A 23,578-nucleotide genomic window follows, 5' to 3' on the forward strand; every position below is an offset into this window, starting at 1 on the left:
AGAATGTCGTGCGCTGTAGTCGACTTCCTGCTTTTGGAGCGGTCTGTGGTCTGCTTTGCGTTCACATCCAAACCGAACCCAGACCGAGGTTTGGAGGACCAGAGGTCAGAGGTCAGCTAGTGTTCACACCTGACCAACCGGACCGGAGTTTATAGCCAAACGGACCGGAGTTGGATTGAACAGGACTGGAACAAACAAATAAGGAAGGAGAGGAAGTGAGGAAGGCCATTTCATGAAAATAATCTTCCTCTTCTTCATCATCCACATAATATAAGTGGATGAAATCATTGGCAGCCATTTTTTGTCCATCTAATGATCCTGATTTGATTTGTTTTCCTCCAAAACATGGAACAGATCTAAACAGCAGCGGTTCTAGTTCAGAGGTCAGAGGTCGTCAGGGCCTCAGACTGAGCTGGATCTGAGAGGAGAAAACAACAACAGTGACTCCAAGTCAAGCGGCGGTTCAGCTGTTTTCCACCATCAGATGAAAGCCGTCTCATCTGGCGCTGACTCAGCGTTTAGGGATGGCAGGAATGACTCAGCAGTTTCTCATTGCCATTCTGCTGGATCTGAAGATGTTACAGCAGCAGCGCCGCCGACCCAACGACCCGCCGACCCGGATCAGAACAATACGCTCTGGGACTGTTGTCTGAAGCAGATGACTGGACCCATTGGACCACCTGGTTCTGCTCCTCACAGTCTGGGCGTGTTGCTCTGCTTGTGATCAGAAAATTCTCTGATCTGATATTTAGTGGAAATTCTTAGCTTGTAAGCTAAATTCTTAGCTTGTAAGCTAAATTCTTAGCTTGTAAGCTAAATATTTAGCTTGCTAAAGTTCGTAAGCTAAATATTTACAGCAAATATTTGCTTGCTGACTAACAGAAATAAATATGTTGTTTGTAGTTAAACATTTCTCTAACTCAACATGACCTTTAGCTTTTTAAAGTTTACCTGCTGAATATTTATTTTGTATTATTTTTATTCTTTGATTTTTGGTGGCGTCACACAGGAAGTTAGAGGTGTCTCCTTAAAACCCTTCCCCAGATGTTCCAGCTGAGTTGGCGTAAACCTGGAGGAATTTGAAGCAATAATAACTTCTCTGAAAGCTAACTGACCAGAAACATGAGACGTTTAGTCTGATTTCCTGTCACACAGAAACAGAGAGAAGGTTGTGAAGCTGTAATCCTGTTTCTGTACGTAATGTGTGGATAATCCGTCGTGTCATCAGGTTCTGACCGCGGCTCTTTGCTCTCATTTCTCATGCGGTCAGCGGCGTGAGCAACACTCAGGATCATTCAGACCCTGTGGACAGAAACTATTGTGTCATGGTGGAGATTCTGATTCAGCTCCAGGATTAAAAGACAAAAACATCCAAAATGTTCAACACCATTTATTGTTGCCTGAGTCGCTGATTCCTGCCAGCCTTTCATGTAGCGGAGAACGTCCTCCGAGGCCCTACAGGCCACCAGCAGGTTGACAACATGAGGTCATGTTGAGTCATCGGCAGCCAGGAGCGAAGCGACGGCTCAGGTTGCAGAAACATCTGTAGCTTTGTGCTGCAGTCAGAATGAAAGTGATGACGGAGCCGCTCCTTCATCACGCCACCTCTCTGCTCCTCATCCTCACTGTCATCAGCGGCCTCAGTCAGCGCAGATCTCACTTTTCATGTTTGTCTGCAGGGATGAGGAAGCTGCTAACGATGAAAACCAAGAACAGAACCGGTCTGGACCTGACCCCCAGGGTCAGTAACGGAGTCCCACAGGGTTCTGTCCAACATGTTCCCCCAAATAACGACTGTTTGCCCAGGTCATCTTCATCACTGGTTCTGGTGTCTCTCATCTTCCTCTTAGCAGTTCTCCATAGATTCTCTATGGGGTTCTGGTCTGGCCCGTTTACTGACCAGCCAGTACCACCACAGCTCTTGGACCAGCTAATGGTTTCTTTGGATGAGTGGGTCGGTATGAGGTGGGTCACCAGGTGGGTCGGTACCAGGTGGGTCACCAGGTGGGTCGGTACCAGGTGGGTCGGTACCAGGTGGGTCACCAGGTGGGTCGGTACCAGGTGGGTCGGTACCAGGTGGGTCACCAGGTGGGTCGGTACCAGGTGGGTCGGTACCAGGTGGGTCGGTACCAGGTTTGCTAACCTTTGCAGCACAATAAATGAATTTTCCCAGATGAATCCTGAAACGATCATTTACTTTGTAAACTTTCAGAGGAATGAAGTGAAACATGGACCTGAAACCAGGTGACCGGGTCCAAAGAATCACTTCCTGCAGCACAAACCGTACAGCTAGCTGTGCAACGGCATCTTTGAGCCTGCTGGGGGCGCTATGCTTTATTGTAGCACCTGTTGTTTTTCACACATGGTTGAAATTAGCGCTTTCGCATTAGCTTCGGCTAAATACCACGTTGGTGTAGCACTTTAGCATTAGCTACTGCTAAATATTGTATTGAAATACAGGTTTAGCATTAGTTTATGCTAGATATCATGTTTGTGTAGCGCCTTAGCACTGGCTGTCTTGCTTTAGCTCTTTATAATTAGCTTTTGCTAAATGCCACGTTGGTGAAGCACTTTAGCAGAACTAATGCTTTTGATTAGCTCTTTAGGGTTAGCGTAGCTAACTTCCTGGTTAGCCACACTCACCACTGGAAATGTCAGCAGAAGGAAGACGGTGAAAATGTTCTGATGGACTTCAGAACCCCTCGGACCAGAACCAGAGGACGACATGGCGGCCCGGACCGTCAGACTGAATGAAACGGCAGCTTCACTTCCACCGGAGACGGGAGCTTCAGACCACTGAGCAACAGTCCGGTTCTGGTTCTGGTTCAGTCCAAGCAGAATCCAGATGTTCCAGCTCAGAGGTGGGCAGTCCTGGTCCTGGAGGTCCGGAGTCCTGCTAACGACTCAGTATCTGACTCAGGTGTGTTGAAGTAGAGAAACGCCTAAAGGCTCCAGGAGACCGGCCCTGCTCTAGCTCCAGATTCATGTTAAATTCTCCCAGACTCTCTCAAGGCCATTACTGGTGCACTTTTTCCTTCCACTCAACTTTCATGCTTCTATTTACGCCTCAGTGACCAACCAATGTTTATGAAGACATTGACTGGACTGGAGGAAACCTGGAGAAGTGCAGAAAATGCTTAAAAATGAAACCAAAGCCAGAAAGTTTGAGTCTTGGGTTTGAGTGAGGATGCCAACACGAAGCAGGAAGCCATAAAAAAAACCTTCATGACTTCCTGTTGGGTTTTCCTAACTGGATTAAATGAACTGGGAGTTTCTCTGAACAGGTTTCCGTGTTTGTTTCCAGTTGATGTTGAACTTGTTCCGTCGCGTCCCGGCCGAGGGTTCAGGCCCAGCCGCACCTTTTTCTGCCCCAAACTTAATAACTTCCACAGAACATCAGAGACAGGAACGAGGCCTGGAGGGACGCCTGCACCGATGGAATCTGGTCACTGCCGTAAACCTCTGCAGAGCCGGCTGATGTTTCAGCAGGAACATCAGGATTCCAGGAATCTGCAGGAAAAATTTCAGCTTCAGTGGAAAAATAAAGATTTCCTAAAAGAGAGGGTGGGCGGAGAGCTTCCTTCCAGTTTCTCCAGAAAATCCTAGAAACAGACGAGGCCACGCCCCCGTCTTGTTTTCCTTCAGTTGGATTCACCCTTCATCAGCTCCTCTTCCTCATCTTCACCCAGCAGGTCAGGAGCTGCAGCACAGCGCCCCCTGCTGACGCAGCAACATTCTGGATTTATTCTGACTCTGGAGAAACAAAGATCTAATGATGTCTCACTCTGACTGAAACTAGAGCTCAGGTTAACTCCAGAGCTGTGAAAAGTTTTCACACCCCTCAGACTCGGTCTGCTTTTGATTTTTGTTTCAGATCGCAGCGTCTCCCCATGTGGATGAACTTTGACCCTTTCTGCTTCTAGATTTGGTTTAATTCAAACACATCAGGAACGGCCTGTTTAAAGACATGCTCCTGCATCTGACATGGATTTAAGTCTAGACTTTGACTAGGTCAGTCCAGAAGGTTGACTTTGATCTAGGACTGCAACTAAGGATTATTTTGTAACTTAATTATTCTGGTGATTATTTTTTTATTTTGACAATTAATCTCAAACACAAATAGTGACAATAAGCTCATTGTCTCATAATAAAATAAAACGGCTTTCTGCTTCCTCAGGTTTCTTATCAACATTAAGGGTGACACTGCTCCCTTCTGGTTAGGATGTGAACTGCAGGCTGCAGAATTTACACATCCAAGAGAAACAGAAGAAGTCCAATGTAGTTTCCATGTTAAATTTAGATGTCTTATTAAATCTGTCTTAATCTTCAGAAGGTCTAAAACTTTCAGCAGCAACATCTGGATCCATAACGAAACCCCAGAAAACAACCCAGAAGAGTCCAGTGTGGAGCTTCATCAGCTGTGCACGCTGCTTCCCAGGATGCACTGCTCCCAGCAGCCTCAGTGTCCTCCAGCAGAGAGGACAGGAATGTCCGGCTGGACGCTGCAGAGGCATCAGGCGGAGGAGGGACCGGCGTCTTCATCACCGACCCGTTTCTTCCTCTTCCTCACAGATCACTTCTGCAGCTCCTGCGGCGTGCTGAACGTCTCGTACACGATGGCGGCAAACTCCTTCACCTGGTTGTTCAGCAGCAGGTCCTGCAGAGAAAACGTCCGATTACCAGAACAGAACCGGTCTGGACCCCGGCCTGCCGGTGGAACCAAACCACCCGGATCCGGCCGCTCGACCCACAACGGGGACGGTTTCCACAGAACCACCAGGTCGGACCCACCTGAACGAAGTGGCTGGGAGTCTCACTGCAGACGGAGTTGATCTGACCGTTGATGATGGGGATGATCTTGGCCAGCGGCAGGCTGACGGCCGACAGGCTGACAGAGAAAAACGCCAAACTAATCAGCCAGAGAACCAAACGTTTCCCTTCAGATCAGCTGGAAAGAAGCTGCAGCTTTAATCCCTGAAGCCAAACACCGATTCAAACCTCTGGAAGATACTGACGGCTCATAAAGTCCCTACAGAATCTGACTTTAAACCATATTTATAACTGTTCCCAGAGCAGCAACAGTTGCTTCTTTAGGGTCGTTGCTGTGGTTTTGGCGTTGTCCAGATATCTGCGGTCTGTCCGGTTCTGACCTGTCGGGGGCGGAGTCACTGACAGGAAGCCGGAAGAACTCGGCCAGGTTGTCAAGGAGACGAGAGAAGCCGCGGTTCAGACAGGCGCCGAGAACTTTGCTCAGATCTGGACTGAAGACAGAAACACAGCAGGCGGTTAGCGTTAGCTTTAGCTTTAGCGCCAGCATTAGCTCTGCCGGACTCGTCCACCTGTCCAGCATGTCTCTGGTCTCGTTCAGCAGTCTGATGGTCACCAGGTCCTTCTCCGTTAAGCCGCACGCCTGCAGGGGAGAAAACCAGAGAGTGAGGACGAGGCTCCTGATTGGACGCCGTCCTCAGCAGAGCGGACGACTTTAATCCTTCATCTTCATGTTTATCATATCTATAAAAGCTCAGGAACGAGAGGCTCTGAAAAAATGTCACTCGATTTGTTGCTAGTCGCTTTTTCAAAATAAAAGTGGCCACCTGGTCGGCGAGGACTTCCTCATCGTCCGCCAGCATGTAGGAGGACAGCGGGCGTCCAGAGTCCACCTCGGCTCGGATCCAGATCAGCTGCTGCTCCAGCTCCAGCAGGGACAGACTCTGCTTCAGAGACACCCTGGACACAGACAGGAGGACATGAGGGGACAGATGTCTCAGAGACAGTGAGGGACAGACACAGAGACGTTTACCCGCCCAGGGAGTTCTGCACTGCCGTCTTAACCCTGGAGATCAGCTCCGTCAGCCCTGGAGAGACGCATGGACAGGTCAGAGGACAGACAAAGGACAGAGACTGGTCGGGGGGGGGGACGCTCCCTACCGTCTCCTAGGAGATGCTGGATGCTGGACAGGTACTGCTGCTGGACATCCGGAGGCGTCAGAGGACTCTGAGGGACAACAAACATGAAGTTTCTCCTTTAAACTCCCTGAAGTGAAAAATTCCTGTGGGACAAATCAAAGCGCTAAGCTAATAGCGCTAGCTGCTAGCTGTCTGCTAGCAGGCCCTCCTCACCGCAGCGCTCTTCCCCACAGAGTTGTCCAGGTACAGGTATCCCCCGATGATGTTGAGCTGCACCCTGAGGAGAACCACCAGCATGCAGGTGCTGTAGACGGCCACGACGGTCCGGGTGAAGCCTGAGGATCACACACACATCAGGATCACACACACATCAGGATCACACACACATCAGGATCACACACACCGTCAGGAACACACACACCGTCAGGATCACACACACATCAGGATCACACACACATCAGGATCACACACACATCAGGATCACACACACATCAGGATCACACACACATCAGGATCACACACCCCGTCAGGAACACACACCCCGTCAGGATCACACACCCGTCAGGAACACACACACATCAGGATCACACACACATCAGGATCACACACACATCAGGATCACACACACATCAGGATCACACACCCGTCAGGAACACACACACATCAGGATCACACACACATCAGGATCACACACACATCAGGATCACACACACCGTCAGGAACACACACACCGTCAGGATCACACACACATCAGGATCACACACACATCAGGATCACACACACATCAGGATCACACACACATCAGGATCACACACACATCAGGATCACACACCCCGTCAGGAACACACACCCCGTCAGGATCACACACCCGTCAGGAACACACACACATCAGGATCACACACACATCAGGATCACACACACATCAGGATCACACACACATCAGGATCACACACCCGTCAGGAACACACACACATCAGGATCACACACACATCAGGATCACACACCCCGTCAGGAACACACACCCCGTCAGGATCACACACACATCAGGATCACACACCCCGTCAGGATCACACACCCGTCAGGATCACACACCCCGTCAGGATCACACACCCCGTCAGGATCACACACCCCGTCAGGAACACACACCCCGTCAGGATCACACACCCCGTCAGGATCACACACCCCGTCAGGATCACACACCCCGTCAGGATCACACACCCGTCAGGATCACACACCCCGTCAGGATCACACACCCCGTCAGGATCACACACCCCGTCAGGATCACACACCCCGTCAGGAACACACACCCCGTCAGGATCACACACACATCAGGATCACACACCCCGTCAGGATCACACACCCGTCAGGATCACACACCCGTCAGGATCACACACCCCGTCAGGATCACACACCCCGTCAGGATCACACACACCGTCAGGATCACACACCCCGTCAGGATCACACACCCCGTCAGGAACACACACCCCGTCAGGATCACACACCCGTCAGGATCACACACACGTCAGGATCACACACCCCGTCAGGATCACACACCCCGTCAGGATCACACACCCCGTCAGGATCACACACACCGTCAGGATCACACACACATCAGGATCACACACCCGTCAGGATCACACACCCGTCAGGATCACACACCCCGTCAGGATCACACACCCCGTCAGGAACACACACACATCAGGATCACACACCCCGTCAGGATCACACACCCCGTCAGGAACACACACCCGTCAGGAACACACACCCCGTCAGGATCACACACCCCGTCAGGAACACACCCCGTCAGGATCACACACCCCGTCAGGATCACACACCCCGTCAGGAACACACACCCGTCAGGAACACACACCCCGTCAGGATCACACACACCGTCAGGATCACACACCCCGTCAGGATCACACACCCCGTCAGGATCACACACCCGTCAGGAACACACACCCCGTCAGGATCACACACCCGTCAGGAACACACACCCGTCAGGAACACACACCCGTCAGGATCACACACCCCGTCAGGAACACACACACGTCAGGATCACACACCCCGTCAGGATCACACACCCGTCAGGAACACACACCCCGTCAGGAACACACACCCGTCAGGATCACACACCCCGTCAGGATCACACACCCCGTCAGGATCACACACCCTGTCAGGAACACACACCCGTCAGGATCACACACCCCGTCAGGATCACACACCCCGTCAGGATCACACACCCGTCAGGATCACACACCCCGTCAGGATCACACACCCCGTCAGGATCACACACCCGTCAGGATCACACACCCCGTCAGGATCACACACCCCGTCAGGATCACACACCCCGTCAGGAACACACACCCCGTCAGGATCACACACCCCGTCAGGATCACACACCCCGTCAGGATCACACACCCCGTCAGGACCACACACCCCGTCAGGACCACACACCCCGTCAGGACCACACACCCCGTCAGGACCACACACCCCGTCAGGACCGAACCCCTCGGCTTTACGCCAGGAGAAACGTTTCAAACTCTTACTGATGATCTTTAGGTTTTCCCAGATCTCCAGCTTGTTGGCTGGTCTGTCAGAAGAAACAAAGAAGGAAAATGAATCATTTCTGGCTGCTAAGCAGAAAACTCAGAAGTGCGGATGAGCGAACAGCAGTGGGGGCCAAACTTCCACTAGCGCGCTAATAACAGCTAATTTTAGCTCATCGCTGTAGATATTTTGCTAGAAAAGGAGAAGCTATGTTTAGCGTACTTAAATGTCCCTAAATTAACCTTTTTTTGGATATTTTGAAAAACCTTTTTGTAAACTTTCAGTTGAATATTGCTGTTGAGTTTTTGGTTATCAACTGGTAACAATTCTGCAAGTAGTTGAACATTTATATTCATGCTCTTATTTTGAAGGAGGGGAAGACAGCAGTTCTGTTTATATTTTTTCCCCTCCTATAACTTTATTTCAAACAAGAAACATTCAGGAGCAAGCTATAAACATAAAAGCATTAGCAGAACTAATGTTTAAGATTAGCACTGCAGTGTTAGTGCAGCTAGCTATTTAGTTAGCAGTGCTAGCCACTGGTGATCTGCTGTGACTCACTTTGTTTTCAGCATCGCCGTCAGACTCTCGGAGTTGAGCTGAGTGACGATGGCCTCTCTGAGCGGAGGAAGCATCGACAGAACTGGAAAACACAAAATCTGTGAATTCCTCTCCACCTTCATAAAACCTGAAACCTTTCCTCGTTTAAAATGATCTGGACTTCTGACCCGTCATGTTGCAGGTTCTCTGGTTGCTCTCGAAGTGGAACTGCCTTCTGGCCTGGGCTATGTACTCGCTCGCCTCCTTCTCCTGGACCTCCTGGATCTTCTTCTGGGCATATTTACTGAGCAGGTAAACTCCTGGTAGGTGATTGTAGAACACAAAGAGCCAAAACAAAACTATGACTCGTCCACTGGTTGATATTCTGGACTAATTGAAGTGGTTTTGTTTAGTGAGACAGAATTATAAAGTTGTGTTAGACGTGTTGTAGTATTCTATATTCTGAGGAGCAATCATTCAATCAGACAGAGATATAAATAGGAATAGCAAAAGCAAAGGAGGTGGATTAGCAGAGCTGATGTGTCATCCAGGAAATGTTACTGTGGAATATCATCTCTAATGACAGCCATACAGCAACGGTCAGAGGCCTCTTCAGATTTGTTGCAACACTGACTGCTACAGGAGATCCTTCCTACCTACAGCATCAGCATCCACAACTTGTTATATTTTTATCTGGACGTTTAAATTTAGTTTCTCTTTAGAGATAATGTGTTTCTAAACTGAATTAAATGAAGTACTACTAACTCATCACATAGGATTACTCTCTAAAAATGTCAGTTTTTAATTTACTTAAATATATTTTCAGTAAACATGGAAGGAACAAAGAGATCTGAAAGAACTTCTTAAGCCGAATTCAACATAAAGTTATGATATTTATAAAAACATGTAAGTCCGTGCCTTTACTCTCCTATAATATCAAACTAAATCTTTTTAAAAGCTCAAATGATCGGAGTCTGGTTAGTAGCTGCTGCTAGCCTGGATCAGTCAGCACCCACCTCCGACCACAGCTCCGGTGAAAATAAATTTCTTCTTGTGTCGTTTGATAAAATTCCAGACAGACGAAAACATCTTCAAACAGCGAAAAGTTTAGAAACTAAAACCTCTTTGTGGTTTCAGCCTCTGCTCCTTATTTCACACACGTTAGCCGGACTGCAGCTCGGAGTCTGCATGCTAAAACTTCAGAGCTACGCTAACCAAAACCCAGGCAAAACATCCGGTTTGGAATTTCAATGTAAAATCCAATATCGTGAAAAATTTTAAACTTAATTCAAATTAAACAAACCTAGATTTGATTTCGGAACTAAAATCTGAGAACGAAGGGAAAAAAAAGTTAGCTAAAACAACAATTGTGTCTCTCGACTTTAGTAACAGTTTCTGTGCACAAAGAGATTTAACAACTCTTAATGTGTTACTTAATGGCTTATAAACCAGCAGGAGTTCAAATAAACAATTTCACTTTGTTCCGATTTTTTAATTTAATTAAATAACCCAAATTATTCCTACTAATAATTCACAAACTGCAACCATACACCAGCACCTACGTCTGTCAGTTCTTTTATTTTGCACACTATTTCCGGTTCAGATTTTACGTGAAGACGTCAGTTTAACGTAAGAGAGCGTCGTGGATACGGTCTGTCCGATATTATCCTCCCCGACTGTCAGCGTGGAGCGCAGAAAGTTGCCTTGAAAAGCATAAAAACAGTAAATAAATGCGGTTTATTAACTGACAGTCTGTCACCGTGGAGTGACGTGAGACGGCATTGGTAACCATGGCAACAGAAGAGAGCCGTAAAGCCGAGTTAGAGGCCGGGTTTTCTGTAAGCGATGAAGAAATGAAGAAGTGGATGTCGAGAGCTTTTGAAATGGTGAGTAATATCTTTAACAGTGAAAATTACTAAGTGTATCTGATATTTAATCATTAAAAAGGGATAGTCAATTAAAATGAAAATTATCAAAATAAAAATATTTCAGCGTTAGAACTTTATGAATAGGAAGGTCCTGGTAAATCTGGGATTTAAATTATTTTTGGTGGGTTTCTGGGGAGGAATGAGATATTTATATATTTTTGTTTAATTTATTAAACCTTTATTAATATTAAAAACAAACATTTAGAACAACACAGGATGAAAAATACACATCTAGATTCAAATTTGTCCATCTTTTCTGTTTGTTTAGACTTTTTTCTGCTGTGTGACCAACTTTGACTGAGTTTGTCGTTGCATGCAGGCCAGAGAGGCGCTGCAGGGCGGCGAGGTTCCGGTCGGATGCCTGCTGGTCCACGGACAGGAAGTGGTGGGGAAAGGCCGGAACGAGGTCAACGAGACCAAAAACGTAGGAAACCTTTTCTTCTTCTTCTCCTCTGGAAGATGGAGGCAGATCTGGGGTCGCCGTGACAACACTCCTGTGTGTGAAATGCTCTCAGGCGACGCGTCATGCTGAGATGGTCGCCCTGGACCAGCTGCTGGACTGGTGTCGCCGTGGCAACCTGGACGTGAGGGGCGTGTGCGAGCGGACGGTGCTGTACGTGACGGTGGAGCCGTGTGTGATGTGCGCCGCAGCCCTGCGCCTCATGAGTATCCTGGTGTGACTGTGTGTCTCAGTGTGTGTGACTGTGTGTGACTGTGTGCGTTTGTTTGTAATACCTTGTGGGGACGATTTTCCTGACATATGCTACGTTGTGGGGACCAATCGCTCCTTGTTGGGACCTGAGCCTGGTCGGGTCAGGGGTCAGAGTTAGGGCTAAGGTATGAATTGAGTTTTGGTTAGGGTTAGGGTTAGGGTTAGGTATGTGATGGTTAGGGTTAGGAAAAGGGTAAAGGTCAGGTTTAGGCTGTAGAAATGAGTAGAAATGAATGGAAGTCAATGGAAAGTCCCCACAAAGATAGCAAAACAAACATGTGTGTGTCAGTGTGTGTGACTGTGTGTGTCAGTGTGTGTGACTGTGTGTGACTGTGTGTGTGACTGTGTGTGTGACTGTGTGTGTCAGTGTGTGTGACTGTGTGTGTCAGTGTGTGTGACTGTGTGTGTCAGTGTGTGTGACTGTGTGTGTCAGTGTGTGTGACTGTGTGTGTGACTGTGTCTGACTGTGTGTGTCAGTGTGTCTGACTGTGTGTGTCAGTGTGTGTGACTGTGTGTGTCAGTGTGTCTGACTGTGTGTGTCAGTGTGTGTGACTGTGTGTGTCAGTGTGTGTGACTGTGTGTGTCAGTGTGTGTGACTGTGTGTGTCAGTGTGTCTGACTGTGTGTGTCAGTGTGTCTGACTGTGTGTGTCAGTGTGTGTGACTGTGTGTGTCAGTGTGTCTGACTGTGTGTGTCAGTGTGTGTGACTGTGTGTGTCAGTGTGTGTGACTGTGTGTGTGTTGGTCCTTGACTCTCCAGACGTCCCGCTGGTCGTCTACGGCTGCAGCAACGAGCGGTTTGGAGGCTGCGGCTCGGTTCTGGACCTCTCTTCTGCTGAGCTTCCTGACACCGGGACGACCTTCAGGGTCAGTGTCACACTTCACCTCTGACCCCAGGTTGACCTGCAGGGTCACTTCTTGGACTTTGTTTGTGTTTCCAGACTTTGACTATGCCACCATCTTGAATCCTCCTTTCAGTCTTTCCTTCGGTTTGTCCTTCCTTTATCTCCTTCCCTTTCTTTCCTTGCTCTTCATGTTCCTCCTTCCTCACTCATCTCCTTCTTTCCTTTCTGTCTTTCCTTCCTCATGTCATTCTTTCCTTCGTTGTTTCCTTTCTTGTTTTTCTTTCTGTCCATGTTTCATCATTTTCTTCTGTCCTTCCTTTCCTGGTTTCCTTTGTTCCTTTCCTTCCTCTCTCTCTTCATTCCTTTCTAATTTAACATGAAGGATAGAAAAAGTCTGGAAACGCTCAGGATGTGAGTGTTGTGTTCTTTGTCTGACGGTGTGTGTGTGTGTGTGTGTGTGTGTGTGTGTGTGTGTTCAGTGTGTTCCAGGTCACAGAGCAGATGAAGCTGTTGAGATGCTGAAAACTTTCTACAAACAGGAGAATCCAAACGGTGAATAAAACAAACTTTCTGTTTTTCTAGATTTTTTATTTTGCTTTTAATTCACTTTTATGTTTCATTTTATTTATTATCTGTAAATCAGTTAATGTTATTAAATCGTTATTTATTCTGTAGATACACACTGAGAAGCTTCTGACCTCATGGTTTTATTTTTGCTAACCCTGGTTTCACCTTTGCTGTGAAAAACATTTGATTCTTTTTAAGCTTAAATCTGTTTTTGTTTTCAGCCCCGAAACCCAAAACCAGGAAGGACTGACCTGGTTTAGTATTTATGTTATTTACATGTTGTGTTATTATTATTTTTGTTCATAATAAAACCTGTTTATATTTTGGAGCAACGTTTCATGTCGTTTCTTCTTGTTGTTTCCAGTTGTTGTTCTATGAGTCGGCCAGCAGGGGGAGCAGTTAACCTGAGGGGAAATAAAGCCTGAAGTCGCTTTGGATGATTCTGACCTCAAACATCTGATCGGGTTTTACAGATTTTTTTATTTTATTGTTTTACATTTTTTATTTAAGTGTTTTATTATTCACAACATCTAAAACATGGAAATTGATAATGAAAGCAGAACAGAATCCAAAAATAAAATGTTTGAATGTGTCACCTCAGAGTGTCGGAGCTGATGTTTTAATGAGACACACACACACACACACCGCGGTGTGTTAACGAGCGGTGTGTGTGTCGAGCTTAAGCCTCCCAGTCGAGCAGCAGACAGGAAGCAGTGAGGAAGAGGAGGAAGCTTCTCTGACTCATTAAACTAACTTTCTGCTGAAAAGCTGTAGGAACTCATCGATACTGAAACCTGGTTCAGTGATCAGCGCTAACTAAACAGCTAGCTGCGCTAATTTTAGACATTAGTTCTGCTACAGTGCTGCACCAATATTGTATTTAAAGACACCAATGCTAAACCAACATCATATTTAGAGGAAGCTAATGCTAACGCGCTAACTTCAATCATATTGACAGTCCAGCTCCGATTTAATTTTGACATAATTCACATGTTCTGTAACGGCCTTACATGTTGCATTTATATTTCTCTTGTTCTGATGCTACCGAGCTCCAGCAGAGGGAAATCTGACCCAGTTTGAGCAGAACCGCTGGAACCAGTAAAGACCCACTCTGCAGATTTGTTCAAGCTTTATTTGCACCTTAAAACAACCACAAGTTTCCTCCAGAAAAGTAGTGTGACGATGAGATGGGAGTTGATTTGTTCTGCAGGAACCGTCGGTTCCGCCTGGTGAGAAGCTGTTTGGGTTTCCTCCCAGAACTCATGCAGCTCGGCTTTCTGCAGCCGAACATTCGGAGCAAAACGACACGAAGACACAAACGAAAACAACAACAGAGGATTCATCGTCATCCGACTCGAAGGTTCACTGATGATTACAGGTTCTGTTCCTCAGCTGGTCTGCTGCTGGTCCAGCGAGGACCGGTGGTTCTGGCTTCAGCTCGGTCCGCAAAGCGGCTATGGAGGCGGAGGAGGTCACTCACCTTTGACCTTTTCTGAGAGGAAGAGACAAACAGGAAGAGGCAAACAGGAAGAGACAAACAGGAAGAGACAATCAGGAAGAGACAAACAGGAAGAGACAAACAGGAAGAGACAATCAGGAAGAGACAAACAGGAAGAGACAATCAGGAAGAGACAAACAGGAAGAGGCAAACAGGAAGAGACAAACAGGAAGAGACAAACAGGAAGAGACAATCAGGAAGAGACAATCAGGAAGAAACAAACAGGAAGAGACAATCAGGAAGAGACAAACAGGAAGAGACAAACAGGAAGAGACAATCAGGAAGAGACAAACAGGAAGAGACAATCAGGAAGAGACAAACAGGAAGAGACAATCAGGAAGAAACAAACAGGAAGAGACAATCAGGAAGAGACAAACAGGAAGAGACAATCAGGAAGAGACAAACAGGAAGAGACAATCAGGAAGAGACAAACAGGAAGAGACAAACAGGAAGAGACAATCAGGAAGAAACAAACAGGAAGAGACAATCAGGAAGAGACAATCAGGAAGAGACAATCAGGAAGAGACAAACAGGAAGAGACAATCAGGAAGAAACAAACAGGAAGAGACAAACAGGAAGAGACAATCAGGAAGAGACAAACAGGAAGAGACAAACAGGAAGAGACAAACAGGAAGAGACAATCAGGAAGAAACAAACAGGAAGAGACAATCAGGAAGAGACAATCAGGAAGAGACAATCAGGAAGAGACAAACAGGAAGAGACAAACAGGAAGAGACAATCAGGAAGAGACAATCAGGAAGAGACAAACAGGAAGAGACAAACAGGAAGAGACAAACAGGAAGAGACAATCAGGAAGAAACAATCAGGAAGAGACAAACAGGAAGAGACAAACAGGAAGAGACAATCAGGAAGAGACAAACAGGAAGAGACAAACAGGAAGAGACAATCAGGAAGAGACAATCAGGAAGAGACAATCAGGAAGAGACAAACAGGAAGAGACAAACAGGAAGAGACAATCAGGAAGAAACAAACAGGAAGAGACAATCAGGAAGAAACAATCAGGAAGAGACAAACAGGAAGAGACAAACAGGAAGAGACAATCAGGAAGAAACAAACAGGAAGAGACAATCAGGAAGAAACAAACAGGAAGAGACAAACAGGAAGAGACAATCAGGAAGAGACAATCAGGAAGAGACAAACAGGAAGAGACAAACAGGAAGAGACAATCAGGAAGAAACAAACAGGAAGAGACAATCAGGAAGAAACAAACAGGAAGAGACAATCAGGAAGAAACAAACAGGAAGAGACAATCAGGAAGAGACAATCAGACCGTCAATATCAAGAAAAATGAGGACATTTTGGCTTCCTTGTTCTTCAGAACATATTAGAGTTCTAGAAGTCCTCACAACGACCCAAACCGCTCCAACGCCGTGCGTGTACCTGTGTGTGTGCGTGTACCTGTGTGTGTGTGTGTACCTGTGTGTGTGTGTGTACCTGTGTGTGTGTGTGTTTGTACCTGTGTGTGTGTGTGTACCTCTGTGTGTGTGTGTACCTCTGTGTGTGTGTGTTTGTACCTGTGTGTGTGTGTGTGTACCTCTGTGTGTGTGTGTGTACCTGTGTGTGTACCTGTGTGTGTGTGTTTGTACCTGTGTGTGTGTGTGTGTACCTGTGTGTGTACCTGTGTGTGTGTGTGTGTGTGTGTGTACCTGTGTGTTTGTACCTCTGTGTGTGTGTGTGTGTGTGTACCTGTGTGTGTTTGTACCTCTGTGTGTGTGTGTACCTCTGTACCTGTGTGTGTGTGTGTGTACCTCTGTGTGTGTACCTGTGTGTGTGTACCTGTGTGTGTTTGTACCTCTGTGTGTGTGTGTGTGCGTACCTCTGTGTGTGTGTGTGTGTACCTGTGTGTGTTTGTACCTCTGTGTGTGTGTGTGTACCTCTGTACCTGTGTGTGTGTGGTCCCAGATGTATCCATTGAGGATCTCTCCCAGGACGTACATGATGCAGATCACGGCCGTCATGGCGCTGAAGAAAGCGACCCGAGCCAGCGGCGTGATGCGTTCAAGGACCGGGTAAACCCAGACACCGGTCACCTGGTGGACCCAACACGTCCTGGAAGGCCATATCCATTTGTTTTACCAACAAATCTGGACTTCAACACATCTGTAAGACGCAGTAGAACCAGCAGATGTTCTGGAGTGACCCGTTACCAGAGAATGTATCCGACGCCGAACAGGCAGACGGCGGCCAGCCCCCAGGACCGACGGGGGTAGCTGTGGTGGGTGGTCCGCATCTCGATGATGATGAAGGGAAGAACGGTGGTGTGCTGGAGAGAAACACGGAGCAGAACATCAGTACAGGTTCTACAGAACCGGCTTTGGTTGCCTATATTAAAGGCTGATGATGTCACGATGAACAAGAACCAATCAAATCACTGATCCAACAGTGAAATAGCCGGGGTTCAGCAGTAGAGCTGCCATCTAGTGGCTACAAGAGGAACTACACCTGAACTGATCTAACGCAGCTGCAAAAACAATAATCGCTAAACTTTACTTTGAAAGTTAGATTAGTAAGTTTTAATTTTATTTATATGAAATGTTAAGAATCATTATTATTTATTTAGTTAGAATTTAAATTAATTATATTTATTTGCTTCATTTAAATTAATTTGTTTCATAATTTTCCTTTCTAATTAAATTTTTCTTTTATTCATTGTGTTTTAAATGTATTCAATGTGAATTATTAGTTGTTTTTGTTTTAATTTAAACCATTTCATTTAAATTTCATTGAAATTAAATGTTTATTTTGTTTTGAAATGGAATTACATTTATTTTATTTTAATTACATGTAAGTAGTTTTAATTGACTGTAATTATTGTTTTTAATGAAAATCCCCTGAGCCTTGGAGGTTCAACCAGTGGTTTGGGCCAGAACCGGGACGGGGATCCACATCTCCTCTCCTGACCTTGCAGGTCAAACGTCTTCCTGACACAGCTGAATCGGACCTTTAACCCTTTCTGATCACCTCAAAGCTCCACCTGGTTCTGACTCTGATGCTCTGTTTGGACTCAGAACTTTAATTTTCCTCTGATGAAGTCATTATTCTGTTCTCCTGGAGCCTCATCCACCTTGATGAAACCTTCAGTTTTATCTGAGAAAAGCAGTCCAGTGTGTGTGTGTGTGTCTGTGTGTGTGTGTCTGTGTGTGTGTGTGTGTGTGTGCGTTTGTTTGTAATACCTTGTGTGGACGATTTTCCTGACATATACTACGTTGTGGGGACCAATCGCTCCTCGTGGGGACCGGAGCCTGGTCCCCACGAGGGGAAACCCTGTTTTTGGGTCAGGGGTCAGAGTTAGGGCTAAGGTATGAATTGAGTTTTGGGTAGGGTTAGGGTTAGGTATGTGATGGTTAGGGTTAGGAAAAGGGTAAAGGTCAGGTTTAGGCTGTAGAAATGAATGGAAGTCAATGGAAAGTCCCCACAAAGATAGCAAAACAAACGTGTGTGTGCGTGTGCGTGTGTGTGTGTGTGTGTGTGTGTGTGTGTGTGTGATGTACTGAGAGCTTCATGCTTTTGGACCTGGAGTTCATCCTGTCATTGATGTAACCAGAAACTAAACCCAGAGCAGAACTTTTGTTATGATTCTCCTGGAAACCCAAACAAGCCGAGCGGACCGCGCCCCGGCCAGGGGCTGACAGGGACGAAGCTCTTCACGCTTCGTTCAGCTTTTCTCTTCAGATTCAAGGAAGGAAAATCTGCATCAAATCGGACCAATAATTCAGGAACGCTCCGAAGGTTTTTATACTTTGGCATCATCTCATCAGTCCATCCGTAATTAGCAGAACTAACTTAATTTAGCATTTTGATAACTTTGAAAATGTTTTGCGCCGTTAGGTTCCCCTAAATTAATTTTTCTCTATAATTTTAACCCTTTAGTTTACCTGGCTGATCTGTGGACTTAGAAAAGCAACATGGAGGCATTTTAAAACATAAATGATGTCAAAATGAACCTGATGCTGAGGATTGTAGAGCAGACTACTTAACCTGAAGTCAGCCCTTTCCATGAAATACTCCTGATGTAGCACTTTAGCATGAGTTTCTGAAACTAACATGCTAATATAACTCTTTAGCATTTGCTAAATACAGTGTTGTTATAGCGCTTTAGCATTAGCTTCTGCTAAATACAGTGTTGTTATAGCGCTTTAGCATTAGCATTTGCTAAATACAGTGTTGTTATAGCGCTTTAGCATTAGCTTCTGCTAAATACAGTGTTGTTATAGCGCTTTAGCATTAGCTTTTGCTAAATACAGTGTTGTTATAGCGCTTTAGCATTAGCTTTTGCTAAATACAGAGCTATAGCGCTTTAGCATTAGCTTCTGCTAAATACAGAGCTATAGCGCTTTAGCATTAGCTCCTGCTGTTTATCATGTTGACATAGCGTTTTAGCGTTAGCTGAATCGCTGTATGTGATGAGTGTTTTGGTTTTATCAAAGCTGTATTTTTAATTACACCTGGAAACGTTGCTTTATTTACCCATTATCTAATAAAAATAACTGAGTTAAATGTACTTAAACGTATTTATTTTGACGCTGAATGGTTTTGGTTAATAAACTTTATGGTGTTTAACTGGGTTTTACATTATGATGGTCCTTCCTACTGAGGAGAGAATAAGAACCAAAATTATTTCTTCCCTCCGCTGAACTCGTCCTGAATGAACCTTTACATAAACGTGTCAATGAATGCAGACAGTTCAGTGACATCATCTCACCACATGTTTACTGAACAATTATGTCTGAGATGACATTATTATTAAATCATTGTGTCTTTCTGCCTCCAGCTGAATTCACTCAACTCCTCCCTCCTTCGCTGGCCACATGGTTACCGTGGCAGCAGGGATAAACAAACAAGTCCGACACCATGGTATACCACAAAATATTTACAACACACACACCAACCTGCTCACACTTTGTGTGTGTGTGTGTGTGTGTGTGTGTGTTGAGCACAAAGGCCTCAGCGGTGCTGCAGTTGTTGAGCTTCATAGCAACAGCTCTGCTACGTTACGTTGCTTTTGTTTCTTTGGATTTGGGAAACATTGAAGGGATGACCTCATCTCTCTCTCTGTGTCTCACACACACACACACACACACACACACACACACACACACACACACACACACACACTCCTCTCACTTCTCCGAGGATCAGCAGCCGGAAGCGCCACGGGAACATTTTGCATATCAGAGGCTGCTGCAGAAATGTTCAGATTATCTAACCTGCTGATTGAAGCGCCTCGCCGCGCCGGTTATCAGCTCGGAGCCTCGATGCGCCGCGACTCCTCACCATCCAACATTTGACTAAACCTACTTCCTCTTGATGGGGAATCAAAGCTGCTGTTTAAATCCAGATGTGGACCTGGACTGATAACGGTTATCAGCTGGCTTATGCAGCTCATGATCCACTGACATGAGTAATGATCCCAGAGAGTCTCGCTTTACATGCTCTGCGATGCAGAACTGAGATCCAGAAAGATTTTAACCAATAAAACAAACACTCTGACTCCCTGGACTGCAAAATGAAGCAGCCTAAAGTCTAAATAATCAACCAAAATCATCGGGTCAAAACCCCTGAATTCAGGTCTTCTGATTCATTCATGAAAACAAACGATGCAAACTCTAAAAACAAAAACAAATGTAAACAAGTGAAGCTGCAACCACAGAAAAAATGCCTCAAAATAACTGCAAGTATGAAACTCTGCAAAACGCAAGTCCTCCAGGCCAGCAGGGGGAGCCTGGAGGAGTGATTATGCTGCTGTTTGATAATGTTGTCAAAGACTTGAAGTATTCCTCCAACTTTCTTCTTGACAGAGGTGAGCAAATCTGCTAATTGTGGAGCTAATTTGTTGTGAGGTTTTCTCAGCGGCTCAGCTTAGCCAAATCAATTTTCCAGATAAATTCTGAAGCACTAATTTAGTTGGTTGTTTTCAACATCTGCATTGAAGTTTTGGTTACTGACTTAATAATTCTTCAAGTATGCTCTTATTTTGAAGTGGGTGCAGACTGTGTGCAGCAGTTCCACTTCCTCTGGTCATGTTGTTCACCTGCGGCTCTACAGGAAACAAACTGTACAAGCAGGTGTGCAATGACCAATCTACCCTGTTGAGGCGACATACCATGTTGCAGCACATGTGCTATTGCCACAGGGTATCGACATGGAGGAAGTTAGCAGGTTAGCATTATCTTCCATTAAACATCATGTTGGTGTAGCGCATCGAGCTTCTGGATGCAGCATGCTGCGGTCATCAGTCGCGCCTCTTTGCCTCTTTGGGTTTGGTGGAGTTCAGAACGGCACTCACCTGATTGGTTCATGTCAATTATGACAGGTTGGTGGAGGCAGGATGATGCTGTGGGACTGTTTTTCAGGAGCTGGACTTTACCCAACAACAACTTTAGGTCTTAGAAATCTAAACTTCAGGATAATCAGGAAACTGATTGGTTTTGACTTTATTAAAAATGTAACTGATTAATGTTTCTCATCAAAGCTGCACAGAGCTGCAGAGAAACAAACCCACTCACCATGCCGTGGTTGAGCCACTGAGGAATGAAGTTATCCAGCAGCTTCGGGTAGACCAGTTCTCGGTCGTAGAGGTAGAGAGTCCAGAATGTGAACACAACAAACTGGAAAGAAGAAAACACAAAGTAAGAAACAAGAACAAAGAAAAACTAGAGACAAACCAACCAATCAGAGAAGAAGAAGATCAGAGAATATCATTCATAACGTCCATATGGATGGATGGACAGTTGGATGGCTGATTGGTTGATTGATTGGTTGGTTGGTTTGTCGGTTGGTTGGACGGTTGGATGGTCGGTTGGACCCTCTTCATTCCAACACATTCAGTAAAGTCGTTCTTACTGTCTGGCTGCAGCTCCTGTTAATAATTAGGCTTCCTGTTTATTAACTCATGTAGAAACAATCAGCTGATTAAGAAGGAATGACGTACTGTGTCTTTAAAAGACGGAAACCAATTTTCCAGCAGCAGAAGAAGAACTGGGCCATGTAAGCTGATCCTGTCAGTTAGCTACGATGTTTTACCAAAAGGTTTCCACCTCACTGATGAGGCGAGTTGGATAACGGGAACCTCATCCATGTGTCACAGCAGCCTTTTGTCCCACGCCCCTGAAGGCACCATCAACAGGTTCCTCTGTGGTTGGACGGAGGCCAGGACATGTTCTGCAGCGGGGATGGAGTTACCTGTGTGAACCCAAACCCTGATCGGCTGCTCCTCTGCTCTCAGCAGGAGGCCCAACACGCCGCTTCCACTTTAAACGTTTTCTCAACTGTTTGGTTTCTTTAACTCCTAATTCTGATTATTTTCAATATTTTAATTAGATTTAACATCATTCTAAGATTATTTTTCTCAAAAAAACTTCCTTTGGTTGGTCAGTTTTCTGGTCTAGAGCATTTCTTGTATTGCAAAGGAAGTTATTAGCATCTCGTTAGCATTAGCGCTAGCTTCCTTGATCTGGAGCTGCTTTTACCATGTTTAGGTAAGAAAAGTCAATAAAACTAAAGCTCCTCATACAAAGATCATTTGTGCTTCATTATTAGTTACTACAGTTAATTTCTAACTTTTGGAAACCAAGAGTCTCTTTTTCAGCTCATCCAGGATGGATAGGTTATGTTGTCTGAAATGAAGACTTTTTCCCTTTTGCTAATTTTCCTCCTGCTTCATTTGCTGACAGATATGACACTGATTTGTGTACACATTTAAGTACCAATCAATTATTTTACAGTACAACCTGATTAATGACCCAACGTGATGGATAAAAGGTTAAAAAGGGTCATTTCCAACAAATGACTGGATGATTTATGGAAAACTGCCTGAAATTTCCAAATAAATGGAAGAAACTGGCCAAGATGGCGTCTATGTGGCGTCCTCACCGCTCCAACGGGGAACGCCAGCACCGCCATCATCCAGTCCCTCAGGCCGATCAGCTTCTTCAGCTGGCGCTCCTGCTCCCTGCTGTCGGCTCCTTTGGTCAGCAGACTGGACACGTCGATCAGGACGCACAGCCCGAAGAACACGGCCTGGATCACCTGCAGGAGGAAGCACAGCATCAGGCGCAGCAGCTGGACGGCGACGAGAGAGAAGCAGCTCAGGGTGTAACCTCCATCATGTAATGAAACACCGCCGTCGATACCATACGTCCACAGAGATGGATGACCTCTGGAGAGGAGGCCTGCGTCCCTCCTCCTCCTCTTCCTCCCTGTGGGAGTCTAACATGTCACCCAGCGGATGTGAGGCTGGAGCTGTAAGCCAAAGCTCTCAACCTGAAAACTCATGAAACTGCTCCCACATACTCAGACAAGCCCGTCGACTGCCTACGTTTCTCATGTCAAATCACTCAATCACTAAGCTATGCTAAACATTTTCAAAGTTAGCAAAAGTGGTTAGGCGTTAAGCTAAAAGTTAACTTCTCTGTTGGCGAATTACTGGAAGTGTTCCCACAAATTCTGCCCAGTAAATTAGTACTTCAGAAATTATCTGGGAAGACCAACTCAGGGTTAGCAAAAGGGCTAAGCAGCAATTAGTGATGCTATTAGCATTTAGCAGGAAGTGTTCTGAGAAAGAGTGCTTACCACTGGCCATTTTAAATGGCGCTAAAGGGGTATGGAAATATATGAACTATAAATAGTATTGGTTAATATTGATCCCTAGACTGATTTTTTTTCTTCATTGATTCAATAAAGTCAAATTAAAGTTGAGACTTTTCCAAAGTTCCCAGTGTGAGGTGCTGCTGCAGTAAAATCTGAATTTCTTCCTCTGGACGCTTCAATCAGCACCGAGGATTCTGTATGTATCTGACGAAACAGACCTGGAGGCTAAAAGCAGCAGTTATATAAAATTATCTTAGATTTGAAGAACCAGATGAGACTCTGAGGGTCAGTTTGTTTTTCCAATAGAAGCCGGTTTTTAGTGGAGCCTCTCTGCTAGCTTACAGTAGCCGCTGCCCTCCGTCTGTCTGTATGGCTGCATTGTTCTCCCTGAATGGACGCTGTGTGTTTGGTCCCTTCACTCCTTAA

At 45.8% G+C, this 23,578-nt stretch overlaps 3 protein-coding genes across 7 annotated transcripts in view; 1 reads left to right on the forward strand and 2 right to left on the reverse strand.

The window, feature by feature from the left end:
* Positions 1 to 1,375: 1,375 nt before the first annotated feature.
* On the reverse strand, positions 1,376 to 10,234 carry pex3 (peroxisomal biogenesis factor 3). The gene is made up of 12 exons (XM_014981366.2): positions 10,011 to 10,234; positions 9,183 to 9,314; positions 9,016 to 9,097; positions 8,454 to 8,497; positions 6,121 to 6,242; positions 5,929 to 5,995; positions 5,801 to 5,855; positions 5,595 to 5,727; positions 5,340 to 5,410; positions 5,151 to 5,261; positions 4,792 to 4,888; positions 1,376 to 4,657 (listed from the first exon to the last, which is right to left on the reverse strand). The coding sequence occupies exons 1-12, from the start codon at positions 10,081 to 10,083 to the stop codon at positions 4,574 to 4,576; spliced, it is 1,071 nt and encodes a 356-aa protein (XP_014836852.1). The 5' UTR covers positions 10,084 to 10,234; the 3' UTR covers positions 1,376 to 4,573.
* A 392-nt stretch (positions 10,235 to 10,626) lies between these two features.
* adat2 (adenosine deaminase tRNA specific 2) lies at positions 10,627 to 13,639 on the forward strand. 4 transcript variants are annotated; one of them, XM_088002132.1, is made up of 6 exons: positions 10,627 to 10,880; positions 11,242 to 11,346; positions 11,438 to 11,596; positions 12,393 to 12,499; positions 12,957 to 13,029; positions 13,409 to 13,639. In XM_088002132.1, the coding sequence occupies exons 1-5, from the start codon at positions 10,785 to 10,787 to the stop codon at positions 12,997 to 12,999; spliced, it is 510 nt and encodes a 169-aa protein (XP_087858258.1). In that variant the 5' UTR covers positions 10,627 to 10,784; the 3' UTR covers positions 13,000 to 13,029; positions 13,409 to 13,639. The 4 variants fall into 4 exon arrangements, with proteins under 4 accessions (XP_087858258.1, XP_087858257.1, XP_087858256.1 ...); XM_088002131.1 differs by lacking the exon at positions 13,409 to 13,639 and adding an exon at positions 13,266 to 13,372; XM_088002130.1 differs by having other exon boundaries at positions 10,629 to 10,880; positions 11,438 to 11,588.
* A 517-nt stretch (positions 13,640 to 14,156) lies between these two features.
* Positions 14,157 to 23,578, reverse strand: part of aig1 (androgen induced 1) — a 10,854-nt gene continuing 1,432 nt past the window's right edge. Inside the window, exons 2-6 of one of the 2 annotated variants that reach the window (XM_088002129.1) lie at positions 22,436 to 22,591; positions 21,070 to 21,171; positions 16,711 to 16,826; positions 16,446 to 16,612; positions 14,157 to 14,531 (exon numbers count right to left, since the gene is read on the reverse strand). In XM_088002129.1, the coding sequence (XP_087858255.1) occupies positions 14,521 to 14,531; positions 16,446 to 16,612; positions 16,711 to 16,826; positions 21,070 to 21,171; positions 22,436 to 22,591 (552 nt within the window). In that variant the 3' untranslated portion in view covers positions 14,157 to 14,520. Of the gene's footprint in view, positions 14,537 to 16,445; positions 16,613 to 16,710; positions 16,827 to 21,069; positions 21,172 to 22,435; positions 22,592 to 23,578 lie in introns of both variants that reach the window. The other variant, XM_014981369.2, reaches the window with a different exon arrangement.

This window comes from Poecilia mexicana, unplaced genomic scaffold, assembly GCF_051168715.1.
Source record: "Poecilia mexicana isolate PSO_F unplaced genomic scaffold, ASM5116871v1 scaffold_21, whole genome shotgun sequence".
In the NCBI taxonomy this organism is placed as follows: Eukaryota; Metazoa; Chordata; class Actinopteri; order Cyprinodontiformes; family Poeciliidae; genus Poecilia; species Poecilia mexicana.

Bases quoted from the DNA above. Each gene is read 5' to 3' on its own strand.
- pex3 (XM_014981366.2), bottom strand. From the start codon at position 10,083: ATGTTTTCGTCTGTCTGGAATTTTATCAAACGACACAAGAAGAAATTT. The intron at 5,262-5,339 runs GTGGACGAGTCC...TTCTGTCTTCAG, and splicing joins ACCAGAGACATGCTGGACAG to TCCAGATCTGAGCAAAGTTC. The intron at 4,658-4,791 runs GTGGGTCCGACC...TTTTCTCTGCAG, and splicing joins CTCCCAGCCACTTCGTTCAG to GACCTGCTGCTGAACAACCA.
- adat2 (XM_014981372.2), top strand. From the start codon at position 10,785: ATGGCAACAGAAGAGAGCCGTAAAGCCGAGTTAGAGGCCGGGTTTTCT. The intron at 11,347-11,437 runs GTAGGAAACCTT...AAATGCTCTCAG, and splicing joins AGGTCAACGAGACCAAAAAC to GCGACGCGTCATGCTGAGAT. The intron at 12,500-12,956 runs GTCAGTGTCACA...GTGTGTGTTCAG, and splicing joins ACACCGGGACGACCTTCAGG to TGTGTTCCAGGTCACAGAGC.